The 16,440-nt window shown below is 41.1% G+C and overlaps 1 protein-coding gene across 1 annotated transcript in view; it reads left to right on the forward strand.

Moving 5' to 3' along the window:
* LOC138293503 (vitamin D3 hydroxylase-associated protein-like) overlaps positions 1 to 15,597 on the forward strand; it is a 290,584-nt gene extending 274,987 nt beyond the window's left edge. The window contains exons 13-14 of the mRNA XM_069232742.1: positions 5,073 to 5,218; positions 13,280 to 15,597. Of these exons, the coding sequence (XP_069088843.1) occupies positions 5,073 to 5,218; positions 13,280 to 13,408 (275 nt within the window). The 3' untranslated portion in view covers positions 13,409 to 15,597. The remainder of the gene's footprint in view (positions 1 to 5,072; positions 5,219 to 13,279) is intronic.
* The last annotated feature ends 843 nt before the right edge of the window (positions 15,598 to 16,440 follow it).

Genomic DNA, 16,440 nt, shown 5'->3' on the forward strand with positions numbered 1-16,440 from the left:
GGCATACCCCTAACTGGCATAGTTAACTTTGCCATAAGTCCCTGGATTTTGGTATAAAGTATATCCAGAGCTTCTATGTTAAATGTCACCAGTGGACTGCAATACCCATTGGCCATCTACTACAGTTACAGCGCATACATGACTACAGGCCTGTGATTTACAGCCTGGCTGTTGCAATTTCTAACTGCAATTTCAGCCTGTCAAAATATCCCCTTTTGACCTGTCAAACCTTCCTTTTAAATATTTTTAAGTTGTCTGTACTTAGGCCTTGTGGCCCATAAGGCAGGGTTCACGGTACTTAAAAGTAGGGCATGTAAAAGTTTAATGTTATACATCTTTACACAAAAAAAGCTCAAAGTTATGTTCACTGCAGTAGGGTTAGCTGTTCCATAAGAAAGTACCCAGGAATTATTATTAAAATTAGAAATTATCTCTGCCTAGGAACCAGATAAAAAAGTTCATTCTTGGACTTTAAAAACATATTTATTACAAATTTATTAAATTGGTAAAGTTGGTTTTGTATTAAATATTTTACAAAAGGTACTTTTAAAAAGTCACCTTTTGCCTGCCTAAAGCCTCTAGAAGTCATTTGCATGAACTTCCAACTGTCACCTGGGAGAGGATCCTTGATGAGATGTAAACTTGCTCCCAGAGCTGAGATAAAAGCCTTGGATGTGAGGATGTATTCTGTGCCTCTGACAGGATCACCACCTGGGAAATGGCCAGCAACTCAATTATCTTAAAACAGGCCTATCTTGTCACAGGCAGATGTAGCTTCCCCACCTGCACCACCCACTCTTTTGTCCTTTTTGCTAACTGGGCACCAATCTCAGTGGGAGAGGAGCTGCACCTAGAACCTGTTTTAAGTGACCACAGAGGAGTGATTACTACTGTCCCCGGCCATGCCTCTATGGTGCAACAGGAGCTCTGCACAAGCGAAGAAAGGTTTGCCATTTTGATTTAAGGTAGGGAGGTGTACTTTGGAATTGTTTTCAGGATTGCACACAGGGCTGAAACACTGGCTATCATTACCCCTAGAAACCTTTTCCCTATTGGTTAGGGAGGGCCCTGGAGTCATCCCCGCCCACAGGTTAGTGCCTGGCATTAATGTGACACCCCTGGGCACCCACTTCAGATCACTACTGGACCTGTGGAAGACAGATGAAGGACTACCCCTGCTGCTGAGAGCTGCAACAAGATCCCTAAGGCCAGATCTCCTCTCACTCATATACAGGACTTAGAAGTGGACTTCAAGTCTCAGTTGCCTGACCTCCTGTTAACCTACATGGTCACAAAGACTGCGTGAAGCCCACTTACTGGAAAAGCCCAGCTTACCAATTTCAACCTGACCTACCCTGCACTCTGCTGGTGGTTTCTGTTTGAGTGAGCCCTCACCCTCAAGTCCTGCTCCAGAGGTCCTGGAACCTTTGGTAGGTGTCAGAGTGTACTCCTTCTGAATAACCCTAAAATCTGTGACCTGGAAACATTTCAAACACTGTTTGTCTGGAGAACCGACAGAAGACCACGACCAACCTGACACACCAATCTACCAATGAGCAGACCTAACTATAGTTTCTGCTACGTTCTTCTTCCCAGCAGCAAATCCAACTCAGCAGGCTTAATGGTGACTGGCATCTGACGATATTGAATCATTTTCGGCTACAGCCTTCAGCCCTTCCCTCCAGGAGGAATCTGACTTCCAAATACGAGTCTAAGTCCTAAAGTAAAAATCTTCACTGAACCGGACGCAGAGCAGCATCCAGTCAATGTCGATGACTTCCTGGGCACGAAATTCATACTTTGCCTGCTCTGAACTTTTCACAGCTTCATCAACTCCTTCACCAAGACCTCATCCTTCGTCAGCACATCGTCGACAAGCCCATCTTTGGATCCAGCCTAAAGCCTTGCCCCACTGAGTACTTTACCTTCTTGTAACATTTTTAATTGTGACAGTAACATTCCAGCTGGGACAAGCCTTGTTCTTGTATCCGACCCACACGGCATTGCAGTCAGACTCAAGCTTTACCCTTGTCCCGGTTTAGCACAACAAGGTACCTGCAGTTTGTGTTTTGGTCTTTTGTCATTATTTTCACTAAAAACTTTAAAAATCCATGTCTGTTCATCTTATTGGATATTTAGGCCCTCATTACAATCCTGGCGGTCTCTGTTAAAGTGGCGCTAATACCGCCAACAGCCTGCCGGTAAATAAAATGGGATTTGGACCATGGCAGGTACCGCCATCCAAAACCGCCACTTTAACACACTGACCGTCAGGGTGGTAACAGCAACAGCAACACACAACACCCACAATCACTCATTCACACATGCATCCAATGTGACTCACACCCGCATGCACGCATACTAAAACATACACCCCTCCCCCCCCAGATTCACACAACACCTCCCACCCCCCTCTCCGGTCGGAGAACCCGACTTACCTGCTTGCAGGGGGTCCTCTGGCTGGAGACGGTCTGTGGCGCTGCTGGCAGCAGCAGGGTCCACCAGCAGCGTCCACCAGCAGCGTTCACCAGCAGCGTCCACCAGCAGCGTCCACCAGCAAAACACTGCCAGGCCGTATTATTGCTCATGATACGGTCTGCGGTGTTTTGCTGGCGTGGTGGTGCTGCTGACAGCAACGCCGCCTTACCGCTGTCCGCCGCCATGACCGTCGGCGGTGTTCCGCCAGAATTCTGGCGGTATACCGTCTGTGGTCATGATACGCGTAGACAGCTGGTAGCCACGGTGGCAATATGTTGGCGGCTGTCGCTGTGGCAGTAGGCGGTCAATACCGCCAATGTTGTAATGAGGGCCTTAGGGGGTTATTCCAACTTTGGAGGAGGTGGTAATCCGTCCCAAATGTGACGGATTTACCACCAGCCGTATTACGAGTTCCATAGGATATAATGGACTCGTAATACGGCTGGTGGTATATCCGTCACTTTACCGTCACTTTTGGGACAGATAACCACTTCCTCCAAAGTTGGAATAACCCCCTTAGTGTTTTGGTATGGTATTGTTAATTAAAAAGTTCTTTATTTTTCTAAATTGGACTGAGATTTCTATTGTGTTTGGTTCTTCTAAATGCTTTGCATGTTTTGTTTAGTTAAGCCTGTCTACTCTGTGCCATAACTACAAGGGGTTGAGCGTAGATTTAAATTGCTGAAACCTTTAGTGGTCCTAAAAAGAATAGTGCCTTTATTACTTGTTGTAGAGTACCATCAACCCCAACGAGTAATACACTTTCTTACCCTTGCCTTTTATAGATTATATCATTTTTGAATCCTTCAACACACAAAAGCAAAAGAAGCGGTTATTTCTTCTTCCCCCAATTAGAGGTTTGCAAGATAAACAAAGCTAATTTTCATTGGGGTGAGATCCTACTCACAGTGTGTTCTGGATATTTAAATGGCCTAACTTTCCAACATTTGAATGACTTCAGGGTTATTTCCCGATTCTTCCTGATCACTCATCATATGCAGACTGATTGCTCCAAGGACACACAATGCCAACTTGAAACATTTCCATACCTCTTGTTTTCCTACATAATGTTTTTGTGAATCTACGGAACAACGTTTTTACCACCCTAGACCAATTACCTCCCTACAAAACTCAAATTCCCTGAGGTATGGTAAGATGAAAACCGCTGTTAAACCGAGTCCTTCCATACCTGATGGTAAGCAGATGAAAACTACTTACTTGTTTCATTGCAACCACGAATCAACTCATGAAGAGTTACATAGCTCATATCTAGTAGTAACTCAACGTCGGCATAGACATTTTGCGAATCCCATTGGACACCATGAGCTATTTATTGTTAATGTGTTGCATTGAACTGCACCTGGTAAATGTCAGGGCTGTGCTAGCCCTTTGCTGATGTGTCTTAATCCTGCATATCAGAAAGGCGTTCTTAGTTCACTATCTTTACTCACCTGAAGCATTTATGTGGATGTTGGAATGTGGAAATCAGCAGCAGCCACGGTTATAATAGTTGTGTGGACATGTGTTTTTTGGATATTATAGAGGGTCGCAAATGTTAACAAACTATTCCCTGTGATAACATTGTTTTATCAAAAATAAATGTATTGCATTAATTAAAAAATCTAACTCTAACATAGGAACTGAGGTTTGCTACCAAAGTTCTGGTTCAAATTCAGTTAAATAATGTTTGAATATGTATTCACTGGCAAGACAACAACCTTTCCAAGCGGAATCATACATGTTCAAGGTTTCACTTAGCTGTCTTAGCAAAATCACACAAAATATAGCACTATTTGTTCAGGTGCATGTGGTGTTCTGAGAAGTTCCGTGTTGTAGAATTATCAGAGACTTTGTAAATGTATTTTGGAGTAACTGGTTCACTCTGTAAAACTCTGTCTTTTTTGTGGCAACTGTGTACAACTGTATTCAATGTCTGAAATAGTTTGCTCAGACCCCTATAAAAGTTTGGCCTTTTGGATGTGTTAGCCGTTTTCTGACTGACCTTAGGAGGCCTGTCCATGTTGGATTGCTCTCCCATTTTGTATTTTGCTTACCTGAACTACACTGAGTTTTTTTTTTGCTTGTGTACTTTATCTTACCTTTGCACTCTGATCTATCGACTTTTTGATTTTGACTATTTTACTTGATTTCTGTATAGCTTAAAATCTGAAAATAAACCATTAAGGTTTAATCTTGCCCTGTCTGACATTCGTGTAGGGCCAGATACGTTCCACATCTCTAAACTAAAACTGTCATTTTTAGTTCTTCAAGGAGAAACAGGTCCAGCAGGAGCACCAAATTAGATAAGGGATTTTGCCCAATGAGAAAGATACGGAGTGCAGGGTCACCTTTACAAGAATTCTTAAATGACACATAGCAATCAATAGCTGTTCAGCCAAAAACTAACTGGGGGCACTAACCTTCATTCCCATTGTGTTTTCAATTCTGGTGCTGAGCCCGTTCCAGACTCCACATTTTCTAAGGCTAGATAAGTAACTTTCACTTGTCAAAGGACCTATGAATATTGTAAGCAGGAGCTATTAGATGAGTCAATCATAACTATTATTTTGTAACATCATGTTCATTTGTTCCAGGTGGCAGTACCAACACCCACCTGTTTAATGTTTTAAACTTCCCTGTTGGGATAGTGCCTGTCACAACAGTGACTGAAGATGATGAAGAACAATTGAAGCATTACAAGGGGCACTACAATGACCGCTGGGACAAGCTGTTGAAAAAGGTTGGTGCAGCTCTGTACATTTATCAGGATAATTCTCAGAAAATATGAACCAGGTACCTATCCCTTCTGTGCACCAGTACAATTTAAAAGTTAAGTTACCACTTTGTCTTGAGATCAGTATGTATTATACACATTCCACAATAAGCTCCACAATAGCGCTAAGGAGATTTTCTTGACAATCATTTTCAATTCCGGAAGCAATGGAAACCAAACTTATTTTCTCTCAAACTCTGTGATGATGTACCAAGCTTATTTCACTCCAAATTTGAAGAAATCTTGAACGATAGTAATAATGATAAAAAAAGGCCTGCCTACTTATATTACAGAGTTTTCCCACTGTAACAGAGCACCCTTTTGAGTCTCCTCTTCTGTTAGATTCAAAGGTTAGATCGACTGCTCTTGCCTTAAGAGCAGACATATCTCTAAAGTTTGTCCCATTTAGGAGATCAAAAAACTTAGGCCCATATTTATACTTTTTTATCGCCACATTTGCGCCGCTTTTTGACGCAAAAACGGCGCAAACTTACAAAATACAATTGTATTTTGCAAGTTTGCGCCGAATTTGCATCAAAAAATGATGCAAATATGGCGCTAAAAAAGTATCAATATGGGCCTTAGGGCCTAATTTATAAGCCCCTAGTACCGCTGCTGCATTATCTTATTTTTTTATGCAGCGGTGGTGCTAGCAGTGCATTACACTGCTCCATCTTTGCAAACTGATGCATTGGGCCCAATGGGTCAGTTTGTAAAGCCCTGCATCACATTATACCTGTGCCAGGTATAATGGATTCAGGGTAGACATTCCCACGGGAAAAGGCCACGTAGGACTGACACAGGAACATTTTCACTGTGTCACTCTACGAATTCACTGCATCAAAAAGTTACTGCCTGCTCAAACCAGGCATAAATTGATGCAAGGCTTTTTACAATGGGACTCTCCTCACATTGCTGGAGTTGCCTCAGTCCAGCAGTGCATCACTTTAGTGCCTACAGATGCGTCCCAATTTTTGATGAAACTGTAAAAACATGTGCCATGGAGCTCTGTATTGTGAATACAGCTCACCCATGGCTTCGTCAGGGGATGTGGGGCTGGCACAAGAAATCTGATGCATTGATGCCGATGATTCAGATTCTTGTAAATAAGGCCCTTAGGCCCATATTTATAATTTTTTAGCACTGCATTTGCGTCATATTTTGATGCAAAAGCGGCGCAAACTTACAAAATCCAATTGTATTTTGTAAGCACTAAAAAAGTATAAATATGGGCCTTAATGTTTTAAGTGACATCTTCACAAGGTAACCTCAAGGTAACCTCATTGATCGATCTGTGGCTCAGGGCATGGCAATTTTACCTAATTTCTACAAATTTCGGCCTTCATAATGAAACACTTAATGACACTTTTGAAAAGAACAATTCAAAGGCTTCTTACTTCTGAAAAAACCTTTCAAAAATAAGTTGCATGCACAGAAGGAGGGTGGGCAAAACAGGTCTCAGATGAGAGAGGAGGAAAAAAGATGGGGGGGGCAAAAATGGGGTACATGACACACCCCATGAGAAAAGGAATTAAAAAATAAAAGCAGAAGAGTTCAGAGCCAGGAAAAGCACAATGACTCACAAGAAGCAAACAGCGGTTGCCAAAGCATGGGCAGCATGAAAACAAAACTGAGCACTGCAAATGAATAAAAACCAGAGAAGCTGAAAAGCAAAAAGGGAAAACAGACAGGGGTTTACAAAACAATAACAAAGTACATAACAAGATTTAAATCATAAGAGGAAGAAAATGCAAAGAATGTGACGTGAAAAAAGGAAATGCATTTGGCGCTGAAATGTATTTAATTGTACAAAACCAGGATAGTGCCGCCTATATCAAACAACATTGAAACACAAAATATCCTATTACCCACCCTTTATAAGATATTTGAAAAACACTTCCCTAGACTTCAGTTTAGCACTCAAGTGAATCAAGGTTTCAAGCCATTTTTCATTTTTTGAGTACTGCGGAATTATTACAAGTGGCAAGTCTTGATGACTGGCATCTGACGATGGTTAGCCATCTGTCACCTGCCCTTGAATATAGTGAAGCGCTGTACTCTGTTAATCAGGATGAGGAATGGTGACATCAATGGGATACATTTAAATTGGTTCTCCAATCAACAATAGATCAAACACATCTTTTATAATCATTGTTGTGTGGACATATTTCTAGTGGGAATCTGCATTTATTCACAAAGTGTAATATTTCAGTGCTGCTCAAATAACCACATTAAATATTACCATTATTTCAAAGAAAATAATTGATTGCAGTATGGAAAACAGAGCATGGAATATTGTTCTATCTTAATATTGTAGGCAAAATATCTGGGTCAAAAATCTTTGTACTTTTACCTGTTGATATTATCTTTGTGTCCTTACCCATCGATATAATCTTTGTGCCCTTACCTGGCGATATTGTCTTTGCATTCTTACCTGGCAATATTATCTTTGTGCCCTTACCTGGCAATATTATCTTTGCGTCCGTACCCGTCAAAATTATCTTTGTGTCCTTACCAGTGGATGTTATATTTGTGTCCTTACCTGTAGATGTTATCTTTGTGTCCTTACCTATGTTAATGCTGAATTTTACTAATGAATATTCATGTATTCTGAGTGTTGAATTTGCATAGAAAATGAATTAACTTAGAGAAAAATAAGGCACGCATTTGAAGTTGCGACCACCTGAGCGGCCGCCAAATGTTCACAAAGTGTACTTATCAATATCTTATTAATGTGAAATGTTGAACTTCTGTTTTATTAATGTAGTAATATGTCATATTAAGGGTTATGTATTATGTATTAGCTTTATTAATCGTAGGCCTTAACTTAACGATAGGAAAGCTTTGTGTATACAGATGTAAATCCAACACTGACACTTTATTTGTGGGAACAAGTGAATGTAGACATGTGTTTTTGTTTCAGAGTAAATTGACATTTATGTTGAATGGACAGGATCCAGCGACTCCTGGTAGATATTACATTTGTGGACCTAATACTTATTACCGTCTTCCAAGAGGATGGTATGGCACATGTTATTTGGGGATAGTTTTCCCAAAGATATTCCAGCTTGATGACTTGAAAAGATTACCGAAAATGACTAAATTACATCACATTAGAGAAAAGAGAGAGCCTCCTTCTTGTATAGTGGGAGATATATTTGGAGCAATAATTCCTTCAGTAGGCGTTGTTCTGAATTCTATAAAGATTCGAAAGTTGTCTACTATTGTGGATAACATGTTGACAGATTTTTAGGAGCCATGATCCTAATGGATACAGAAATGGCTGTGGTAAGATCTATGACTCTTCAGAACCGCCCTGCGTTAGACATTCTTTTAGCAAAAGATGGCAGAGTTTGCAAAATGATTAATTCTAGGCATTGCTGTTCGTATATTCCTGACAAAAGTAAGGAAATTAGAAGCTTACTTACTAATGTAACTAATGAAAGTGCTGATTTGAAAGAATTGAAGGAACCAGGTGTTTGAGAGAAAGTTGGCAAAGGATTTGTTTCAGTGGGAAATTTGCTCAGCAACATTGGGAAAGGGATATTACTGAAAATAATACAAGGGATATTGATTATTGTGATTTGCATAATTGGAGCCTAGGGACTATGTAAATTATGTAGGAGAATCAAATTGAAGAAAATGAAAAATGATCAGAGGAGGGAAGAAACAAAAAAGGTAAAATTTGTTTAGGAACAATTTGAAGAGGGAACGAAGATTAGAGTGGATAGAGATGACAGAATTTTAGCTGAAGCAGAACATGTGAGTGGGAAGATTTCAGTGTGATGACACATTTAGTCATCAGAGGAGGGATTTTTAATGCTGCATTTTACTAATGAATATTCATGTATTCTGAGTATTGAATTTGCACAGAAAATGAATAAACTTAGAGAAAAATAATGCACGCATTTGAAGTTGTGCCCACCTGAGTGGCCATCAATATTTACAAAGTGTACTTATTAATGTCTTATTAATGTGAAATGTTAAGCTTCCCTTTTATGAATGTAGTAACATGTCATATTAAGGGTTATGTATTATGCACTAGCTTTATTAATCGGAGGCCTTAACTTAACAAGGCTGGGCCTAGTTGCACGACCTCATGTCAAGCTGCATTTCTTAAACGACTTATAAAATGGCTGCTTAGAGAAATTAAATTGTGATTTTCCACTCTGCTGACCAAGTGCTCGTAGATAAAATCCTTTCTCATGAGAACTGCTTGCTAGAAGATGATGTACTAGCTAAAATACAATGTATATTGTAGTATGTGTAAAACTGACCTTCCCAGGAGAAGACAATGGATGCACTGACTGGAGTATAAGCCACAACAATATTGATACCTGACAAGCCCAACAATGGGAACAGGAGAAGAGGAACCAATCATCGGCATGTGAACCGTGTATTAGTGAAACTTGTAGATTCTGGGTTTATTTTCATTGGACTAAATGCAAACATGCGATTCTTTGATCAATAAAGATGTGGGAAGTAGTTTAAGGAAATCTAATTTAGCTGGACTGCACCGAGAGGAGATGTCGCCATTATTTTCTTGACCATCCCAAAAAGAGATATGCTTAACTTTATTGCTTAAAGAGACTTTGCTTTTTCTGAACTTTAATGTTGAATCCTGATGCGATGCTGAACTAATCGATGTCCTATTGACGAAGACTGTCACAGCTTGCTGAACCCTATTAAAGACAGGTATAAGACAATGTTACTGATTGTTATGTCTATTTGCTTTTGTTTCTAGGTACCAACCTCTAATTTTGACAGAGCCATAGTTAGATGTTTTTCCAAATTTGTGTGGACAAGATTGTTTTGCATGAAGTCCAAACACGCTATTCTAATCTGATGTTAGTTAGGGCTCTGACTTATTATGCTCGCTACATGTAATAACAGTTGATGTCTTTTCTATGCTGAATCTAAATGTATGCTATTTCGTTTGTGCAGTTGTTAGAAATGGGGTCTTTGGTTGGCAGTCAGGTTACCCCCTGTCCAAGCAAGGACCCTCAATCTAGTCAGGGTAAAAGAGAATCACCCTCAGCTAACCCCTGCTCACTCTCTTGGTAGCTTGGCAGTCGGGCAGGCAGGCTTAACGTCAGAGTGCTAGGTGTAAAGTATTTGTACCATAACACACAGTAAATCAATGAAAACTCTACAAAATGACACAACACAGGTTTAGAAAAATAGAAAATATTTATCTAAACAAAACAAGACCAAAATGAGTCTTCATGTTCTTTTAAACACAATGCTAACGCTGTTAGCGTGAAAATGTACTGGGCTTGCGTCAAAATAACCTGCACGGGCGAGTGAGCGTTGAAAAAGGTAAGCGGTGTGTTGATTTCTCACCTGCAAGCCAGGTCGTGCGTCGTTTCTCCTTCTTTGGTCCGATCGACATGCATCGTTTCTTTCCCCGCAGGAGAGAGATGCGTCGATCCAGGCAAATTGCAGCCTCCGTCAGCGATGCCGAGCGTAGTATCTCTAGCCGTGTACGTCAATTTCACAGCCGCGCTGCAAGCGCTATGTCGATTTCAGCCACAGAGCTGGCGGCGCGCCGTTTCTTGGAGGTTGTGTCAGAAATTTCCCCGCAAGGCGATCTGTGCGTGGATTTCCAACTTTGGTCCACCAGCTTCACCTGTCAAGGCCCCAGGAACTGGATAGGGCACCACTTGGCAGGGCAGTAGTCTCAGCAGAGGCTCCAGGTGCTGGTAGAGAGAAGTCTTTGCTGTCCCTGAGACTTCAACAACAGGAGCCAAGCTCAGTTTCAAGCCCTTGGAGAGTTCTCCACAAGCAGGAAGGAACACGTCCAATTTTTGTCCTTTTGCACAGGCAGAAGCAGCAACTGCAGGATAGCTCCACAAAGCACAGTCACAGGCAGGGCAGCTCTTCTTCCTCAGCTCTTTGGCTCTTCTCCAGGCAGAGGTTTATTGTGGTGTCTAGAAGTGATCTAAAGTCTGTGGTTTAGGTTCCCTTCTTATACAAATTTTGCCCTTTGAAGTAGGCTTACTACAAAGAAAAGTCTCTCTTGTTTGTGAAATACTGCCTTGCCCAGGCCAGGCCCCAGACACACACCAGGGGGTTGGAGACTGCATTGTGTGAGGTTGGGCACTGCCCTTTCAGGTGTGAGTGGCCACTCCTCTCCTCCCTCCTAGCACAGATGGCTCATCAGGATATGCAGGCTACACCCCAGCTCCCTTTGTATCACTGTCTAGAGAGAGGTGCAAACAGCCCAACTCTCAAACTGACCCAGACAGGGAATCCACAAACAGGCAGAGTAACAGAATGGTTTTAAGCAAGAAAATGCTCACTTTCTAAAAGTGGCATTTTTAAACACACAATCTTAAAATCAACTTTACTAAAAGATGTATTTTTAAATTTTGAGCTCAGAGACCCCAAACTCCACATGTCTATCCACTCCCAAAGGGAATCTACACTTTAATCATTTTTTAAGGCATCCTCCATGTTAACCTATGAGAGGGATAGACCTTGCAACAGTGAAAACCGAATTTAGCAGTATTTCACTGTTAGGACATACAAAACACATTAGTATATGTCCTACCTTAAATATACACTGCACCCTGCCCATGGGGCTACCTAGGGCCTACCTTAGGGGTGCCTTACATGTAAGAAAAGGTTAGGTTTAGGCCTGGTGAGTGGGTATACTTGCCAAGTCGAATTGGCAGTTTAAAACTGCACATACAGACACTGCAGTGGCAGGTCTGAGCCATGTTTACAGAGCTACCATTGTGGGTGGCACAACCAGTGCTGCAGGCCCACTAGTAGTATTTGATTTACAAGCCCTAGGCACCTCTAGTGAACTGTACTAGGGACTTACCAGTCAATCAAATATGCCAATCATGGATGAACCAATTACATACACATTTGGTATAGGAGCACTTGCACTTTAGCACTGGTTAGCCGTGGTAAAGTCCCCAGAGTAACAAAAACAGCAAAAAGAGAGTCCAGCACACATCAACAACCTGGGAAACAGAGGGAAAAAGTTAAGGGAGACCACGGCAAGGATGAAAAGTCTAAAAGCAGTTATTCTTGTTATTGGTTTTTACTGTAACCTTAGAATGTATAGTGGCTCAAGCTTTGACTAGATTGTGATTCTTTCGGTGCTTTGTTCAACCAGTGTTGTTTCTGTATGCTTATCATTTGATATTCAGACTAAGTTATGTTACATTAGCATTGTTAATATAGGGAAATAAACATTCTAACTCTTACATAAAGGTGTGGTTATTCATGGCCGCGAGTTCATGCTGTATGGAAATTACTGACTCATATTGATTATTGATGTCATTGATTGTTGTTGATATTGATTTGTATCGGTACGGGGTTACATGGTGGGCACTACTCGAAGTGCAGTCAAAAGGTCCATTGGCCTATTCGCATCCCCTTGTAAGTTCACTTAATAAGGTCCGACGCGCTAACACTTGTAGATGTTATCTTTGTGCCCTAACCTGACACTATTATCTTTGTGTCCTCACCTGGCGATATTACCTTTGTGTCCTCACCTGTCAATATTATGTTTGTGCCCTTACCTGGCAATAGTATCTTTAGGCCCTTACCTGTCAATATTATCTTTGTGCCCTTACCTGGCGATATTATCTTTGTGTCCTTGCCTGTGGATAATACTGTACTTGATATTTTGGCTACCATAGATCGATAGGACAAAATTCCATGCTGAATATTCCAACCCCACTTCATTTGGAAGTGAGACTGTTACTATAATCACCTCATGTGCTCAGTCTATCCAATGTGTAAAACCCTTCACCACACTTTATACATCACTTCACTTTTAACCATAAAAAATATTTATCAAAAATATCCACCCTATCAGTAGTTTTTTAAAGCATGTGTTGAATATAACGAGAACCTGTGACCTTGTTTGCCACTCGGGTTTGCCTCTGTGGCCAATATTAGCCCCTTGATTACTCCTTTCTCACATAATGGGACATCTATTTGGTAACTTGGCCATATATTGCAATTCTCTGTTGCAAACTGATTCTCATGTCTTATTTTCCTCTACAGGCTGCAACAGGAGGTGTTGGGCTCCCTGTGGCTGTACAGTGTGTTGCTCTAACCTGGCAGGATGAACTGTGCCTTCGCTTCATGAAAGAGGTTGAGCACGTGACGCACCTAAGCAAAATAAAGTTCTAGATTTCACAGTAGGAAGAATTAGGGGAGATCATTTTGAAGGAAATTGTTTTTGTACCGAAGTTGCATCTCGAGCAACACATTAGGGAGCAAATATATTATGGTTTTGCGTTGCCCTTGCGCCATGCAAGGGGGCACAAGCATGAGCAAAACCTATGTGAGATTTCTGAAGCCACACAAGGCCTTCTTCAATGGCCCAAGTGGCTGGATAAATATGGAGTAATAAAAACCAGTGCCAATCGCTACCTTGCTTTACTCTGCCACAGGGAGGCATTCCACATGTGGAAAGTGGGTGTTCCCATGCATCCACCCACATGGATTTTGGAGCATTCCCAGATTCACCAAGAGTTTTAAACCTGGGAATGCATCAAATGCTACTTCTTCCCAGGGGAGGCACAACAAGAAGAACTATCTTTATTTCTCCTTGTTGCTTACTCTTTCTAAGTGTCTGCATTCTGTAGAAAGAGGAAAGTGCCTCTGAGGATTGTTTTTGTGGAGGAAGGCACTCTTTCTTGCACAAAAACAATCGTGCTGCAACACATGGTGCAAGGGTTCCTGCATTGGCGCAAGGAAGGGCATTGTGCACCAGCGCAAAGGAAGGAATATGCCCTATCATGTTAAATCTGGCACATTCTTGCCCTTCCACGCAGCACAGTAAGGTGGCTTGCTGCACTGTGTGAAATAATGATAAATCTGCCCCTAAATACATTAGTAGAAACGTTTCAATTAGGGTGCTTGCGAGTTCTAGTGGAGAAGATGTGAATCAGAGCCTTTCTTGAATCATGAACTTGATTTAATGCTGCATGTCAATGTATAATATCGACACCAATGTCAATGTGCTGCTATATCTTTATCCCATGTTAGATTGTTATATCACTGTTATGTGTCAATGTGTTATATCACCCGCAAATGTCACTGCGTAGTACCTCCTTCAAATCAGTGTGTTCTATGCTTATCACAGATCAATGTATTCTCACCACATGGCAGCGTGTTATATCACCATCACATTCATGTCAGTATGCCATATTTGCATCAGATATCAATGAATTATACACCTATTATCTGTCAGTGTAAATGCCTATCAAATGTCAATGTATTTCTTCTGCGTCACATGCCAGTGTGTTATGGCCACATAACACGCCATTTTCTTATACTCCTCTCACATATCAATGTCTTTTATCCGCATTATGTGTAAGCATATTATTCCACATAACATGTCAATGTGCTATATCCCAACCATATCAATGTAAACTTCCCAGGTCGCTACACTATATCCCTACCACACATCAATGTGTTAAATCCCAATCATATGTCACCGTGAGAATCTCATTCATGTGAGTATTGCCATTTGTTGATCTACTTTAAAATTTCTGATCAGCAAAATTGTCCACTTCCTCTGTGTACTCCTGACTGGCCAAACATAAAGAGCGACTTCCTTTATAGTTTCAAATTGTGATTGTTCTGCCAAAATCAACATAATTTGGCAGTATACTGCGGCCCATATTTATCAAAGTTATGAGTTACACTTCTGCTGCCACACAAGAGGGCACAAGGGAGACGTAAAACCTAAGTGAAATTTATCAAGCCACCTTGTATGGTCCTGCATGGTTTGATAAATCTTGTGAAATGCTAGGCAGCGCAAATCTCTGCCTTGGGTTACTCTGCAGCCGGGAGGCATTCCATGGGTGGAGTGTGAGTGTTACCATGCATCCACCCATGGATTTACCATTAGTGGTAGACCAGGAAATGTGTCAAAATGCTACGTCTCCCTAGGTGAGGCGTAACGAGGAGAAATATCTTCATTTCTCCTCATTTTTTCCTTTTTCTATGTGCGCTGCATTCTGCAGTGCACATAGAAAGAGGAAAATGTCTCTCAGGATTGTTTATGTGCTAAAAGGTGGCACTTCCTGCACAAAAACAGTCCAGCCTACAACACAGGCACCTTTGCAACACGACTCAAGTGTGCCTGCGTTGGTGCTAGGCTGTAAAAAGTGCACAAGTGCTAGGAAAAGACAGGAATATTATGTTAAATACGGCACATTCCTGCCCTTTTGCTTTCACGCAGCTGATATTTTTTAGGTACAATATTTCTTAAATACACACATATGCATGTATTTCGCTGCACTACTGTTGTTTCAATATTTAGGCATGCTGTCTCTGACCAAGATATTTAAATTTATATCCCTGGAATTATTGTGTTTCTAAATACATGATTAGTCGAGAAATAAAATGTACACATAATATTGCTTTTGGCTATGAATTACAAAATTGTATTAGGTAATTGCAATTATCTTTTATCCTTTCATAAAAGCTAGTTGAAGAAACTACAAAACACCCAAAATAGTTTGATTGTTTCCTCGCATTTTGCAGTGTTTGAAACCATTCCCAGTACAACAAAAAATGTGACCTAATGAATGAACAGGAGAAATGAGAATGAATGAACAGGAGAAATGAGAATGTTTAATCTGTGATGGGGTTACTGGAAGACGCACTTGACAGTCACTGACACAGTCGAAAGACCAGTGTCTGTAGGAAATTCGCCTGCAGGCAAAGTAGGCTCTCATCTTGCCATCCGCGTAGGAAGAGGGGCATCCACAACTGCCAAATCCCATGCAATTTATGAAATCCCCACCCTGGCTTTTTAGCCAACATCATAAAGCATGAAAGGATATTGGATTCCCAGCATACAATATAAAAATGATGAGGTAGGTAATAGTAGGTTCCTGCCATGCTGGATAGTAATGCTCTTTGAAAGGATATGTCTTCATTTTCTTTCTGATGTTAACTCAGATGTTATTCCAGATTCTGGGTGCATAGATTGGGAAGCCCTATATCCTGGTCTTTTCTTTCTTACATTTCTTCATATCCACGCTGGTTATATCCACTATCTCTCTGAAGTGGTTAGTTCATTTGCCAGTTATTTGGGGAGTCTTCCTAAATGGTTTTGAAGGTGATGCAATGGCATATGACACAGGCGTGAAGGTGGAGCCAGGGCAGTTCCTTCAGAGCTGACATGATGTGAGTGAAATTCTTCT

The sequence above is a fragment of the Pleurodeles waltl genome, chromosome 4_2 (assembly GCF_031143425.1).
Source record: "Pleurodeles waltl isolate 20211129_DDA chromosome 4_2, aPleWal1.hap1.20221129, whole genome shotgun sequence".
Classification (NCBI taxonomy): domain Eukaryota; kingdom Metazoa; phylum Chordata; class Amphibia; order Caudata; family Salamandridae; genus Pleurodeles; species Pleurodeles waltl.